The sequence below is a fragment of the Poecilia reticulata genome, linkage group LG18, assembly GCF_000633615.1.
Source record: "Poecilia reticulata strain Guanapo linkage group LG18, Guppy_female_1.0+MT, whole genome shotgun sequence".
In the NCBI taxonomy this organism is placed as follows: domain Eukaryota; kingdom Metazoa; phylum Chordata; class Actinopteri; order Cyprinodontiformes; family Poeciliidae; genus Poecilia; species Poecilia reticulata.
Window position 1 is genome coordinate 20643302 of NC_024348.1, and position 2929 is coordinate 20646230.

At 37.8% G+C, this 2929-nt stretch overlaps 1 protein-coding gene across 1 annotated transcript in view; it reads right to left on the reverse strand.

Moving 5' to 3' along the window:
* Positions 1–2446, reverse strand: part of LOC103480814 (gastrula zinc finger protein XlCGF57.1-like) — a 20552-nt gene extending 18106 nt beyond the window's left edge. Inside the window, exon 1 of the mRNA XM_008435997.2 lies at positions 1968–2446. Coding sequence (XP_008434219.1) covers positions 1968–2304 — 337 coding nt within the window. The 5' untranslated portion in view covers positions 2305–2446. The remainder of the gene's footprint in view (positions 1–1967) is intronic.
* Positions 2447–2929: the final 483 nt, after the last annotated feature.

Consider the following 2929-nt stretch of genomic DNA (forward strand, 5'->3'; position numbering starts at 1 on the left):
AAATGTGTCTCATTTCAAGAAATGTTTTAAGATAGCAATGTTTTTTCACGAACGTAGCGTTCTCTCCACAATAATTGAATCCTGCTAATAAAGGACATGMAGCCTGACCCTAACGTAATGTGTATAACCTGTTCAACTGTGCTTTGATTTCGGAGGTGGTCTGAAGAATTATATTCACATTGTTGATGTACTGTCTGCTGATTATGCAGCAAACGTGTAAAAAAATTACATGAGCCTATAACGGAAGATACAAGTGGAACCGTATCTGATGGGGAAACGCGGATTGAACACCCTTTAACCTGTATCATCAGTAAAAATGAAGGTGTTTCGTACCTATACGGTGTAAGATTATCTTTGGTATCCTGGTGAAACCCATCAGTCTGCGCTGATCCTCCATCTTTTCCTCGATCTTAACGTTGATTTCTCTAAACTCTGTGAATGTTTCTCCAGCAGGAGTTTCCTGCTCGTTGATAAACTCTATCTGAGGCTGAACTGAAGACGTTTTTATTGCAAATACTCACGTATTCACCCAAAACACTAGACCTGTGAGCTGACTTCTGACAAAGCCAAAGCTAATGCTACCGCATGGTCGGCGCTTTTCCGTGTGTTTCTCTTTGGCTGTACTGAAGAAACTGTAAGCGAGATTTTTTGTTCCGCTGTGAATTTTCCGCTCAGTCATCTCTTAGCATACACTTATATTAAATACATTAGAATATTATTGAAAGGTTAATTTATTTTAGTAACTTAATTCACTCGAGTGAAACACAGTATATAGAACAATTACACACAGATGGATGTTTCCAAACCTATTTTATNCTGTTTCTGATGGAAACGTATATAAGACAATTGTTTTTTCAGTGATGTCTCATATGGTTGAGAATTACGGTCACTTGATGAAAAGAATAAAGATGTTTAGTTAAATCACGAGAAAAAATAACAATAAGGAAGAAATGACACTGCCACATAGATCTGAGGTGGCCATCTCTTCTGTAAATGAGCTAGGAAATAAAGTGTAACATTGCAGAAAGAGTTAAAAAGATTTCGCTGTAGTTTCTGTGGATACCTATTTGAAATATCACAATATGCGGAATATGTGGAAAAACTACACAGCCAGTCGATCGTTTTAAACATTTTATTTTTAATCCCAAGGCTCTTTAACATTTATGTCGGCTTTCAGGGAATAATCTTTGCTTTGAGATCATCGAGATCTATTTTGATCTTCCTTTGACGAGTTTCAACCTCTGAAGCAACACATAGCCAAGTTCTGCGTAATTTACATGTTTTGATGGTTTTGCAGATGAACTTTAAAAAAAAAAGGCAACATACCATAATAGACCAATAAAGTCTTTCTAGTTGGTTATTCCCGAGATCTTAATGGTTGTTTTACGGAATCGGATAGTATTTTTGCAAAGATTTGTAGTTCTTTAAGCTTATCGTATTGTTTACTTCCTGGTTCGATAAAGGGGTCCTAAAAAAGCCACGCCCACAGAAACATCAAGTCTTTTCCAGCTGCCACCACCCGTTGATTTAGCCACCAGTTGATCTATAACACCCGGAGCGGTGGAGAACCGCTGGCCGACATTAGCGTTCATAAATCGGATCAACCTTGAGCTAAACGCCGCTCACTCCGCGGAGCTCGAACTATCTTCACTGCGGTGGGTGACCGTGACGTCATCGGCCAAAATTATAACTTTTAATATCTCAAAGACGAAAGTTGCACAAACGACAGTTTCAACGGCACAAACGGAGCACTAATGAAGTCGCCCACTTTGGTTTGTTTTAGAGCAAGATGGGGTGACGGTGACGTCATCGGCCAAAATTATAACTTAATATCTCAAAGACGAAAGCTGCACAAAAACGAAAGATTTAACGGCACAAACGGACCACTAACGAACTAGCCCACTTAAGATCTCAATAACCCGTGTCCAATTCCCTTTAGCCTGTACCAAAATGAAGGTTTTTCGTACCTGCAGGGTATAAGATGATCTGCGTTTTCCGGGTGAAACCCATCAGTCTGCGCTGTTCGTCCATCTTTTCCTCGGACTTAACGTTGATTTCTGTCTGTTCATCCATCTTTTTCTCGGATTTAATGTTGATTTCTGTCTGATCGTCCATCTCTTCCTCGATCTTAACGTTGATTTCTGTCTGATCGTTAATCTCTTCCTCGATCTTAACGTTGATTTCTGTCTGATCCTCCATCTCTTCCTCGATCTTAACTTTGACTTCTTTAAACTCTGTGAATGTTTCTCCAGCAGGAGTTTCCTGCTCGTTGATAAACTCTATCTGAGGCTGAACTGAAGACATTTTTATTGCAAATACTCACGTATTCACCCAAAACACTAGACCTGTGAGCAGACTTCTGACAAAGCCAAAGCTAATGCTACCGCATGGTCGGCGCTTTTCCGTGTGTTTCTCTTTGGCTGCACTGAAGAAACTGTAAGCGAGATTTTTTGTTCCGCTGTGAATTTTCTGCTCAGTCATGTCTTAGCATACACTTATATTAAATGCATTAGAATATTATTGAAAGGTTAATTTATTTTAGTAACTTAATTCACTCGAGTGAAACACAGTATATAGAACAATTACATGCAGATGGATGTTTCCAAACCTATTTTTTGTCAATTGTGAGAAAACGCAGCTTTTATGATTAAAATATTACATTATACTGAATAATAAAAAAATACTAGGAAATGTGGACTTGGAGTTAGTTATCAAAGTGTACTTCAAATCTTAAAAAATATTCGTATTATAACAGATATTGTAAAAAATTTTGCTATGATCTTTTCAGCTTTTAAAACAGAGTCTAATGTTATATCAGAGTGCAGTTTTGTAGGTTCTTATATATATATATACAAGAAAAGACTACGTAACTATCACACAACACTAAAACATGCAAGAGAGGCTTTCTTTGCAGATGTCATAAACAAAA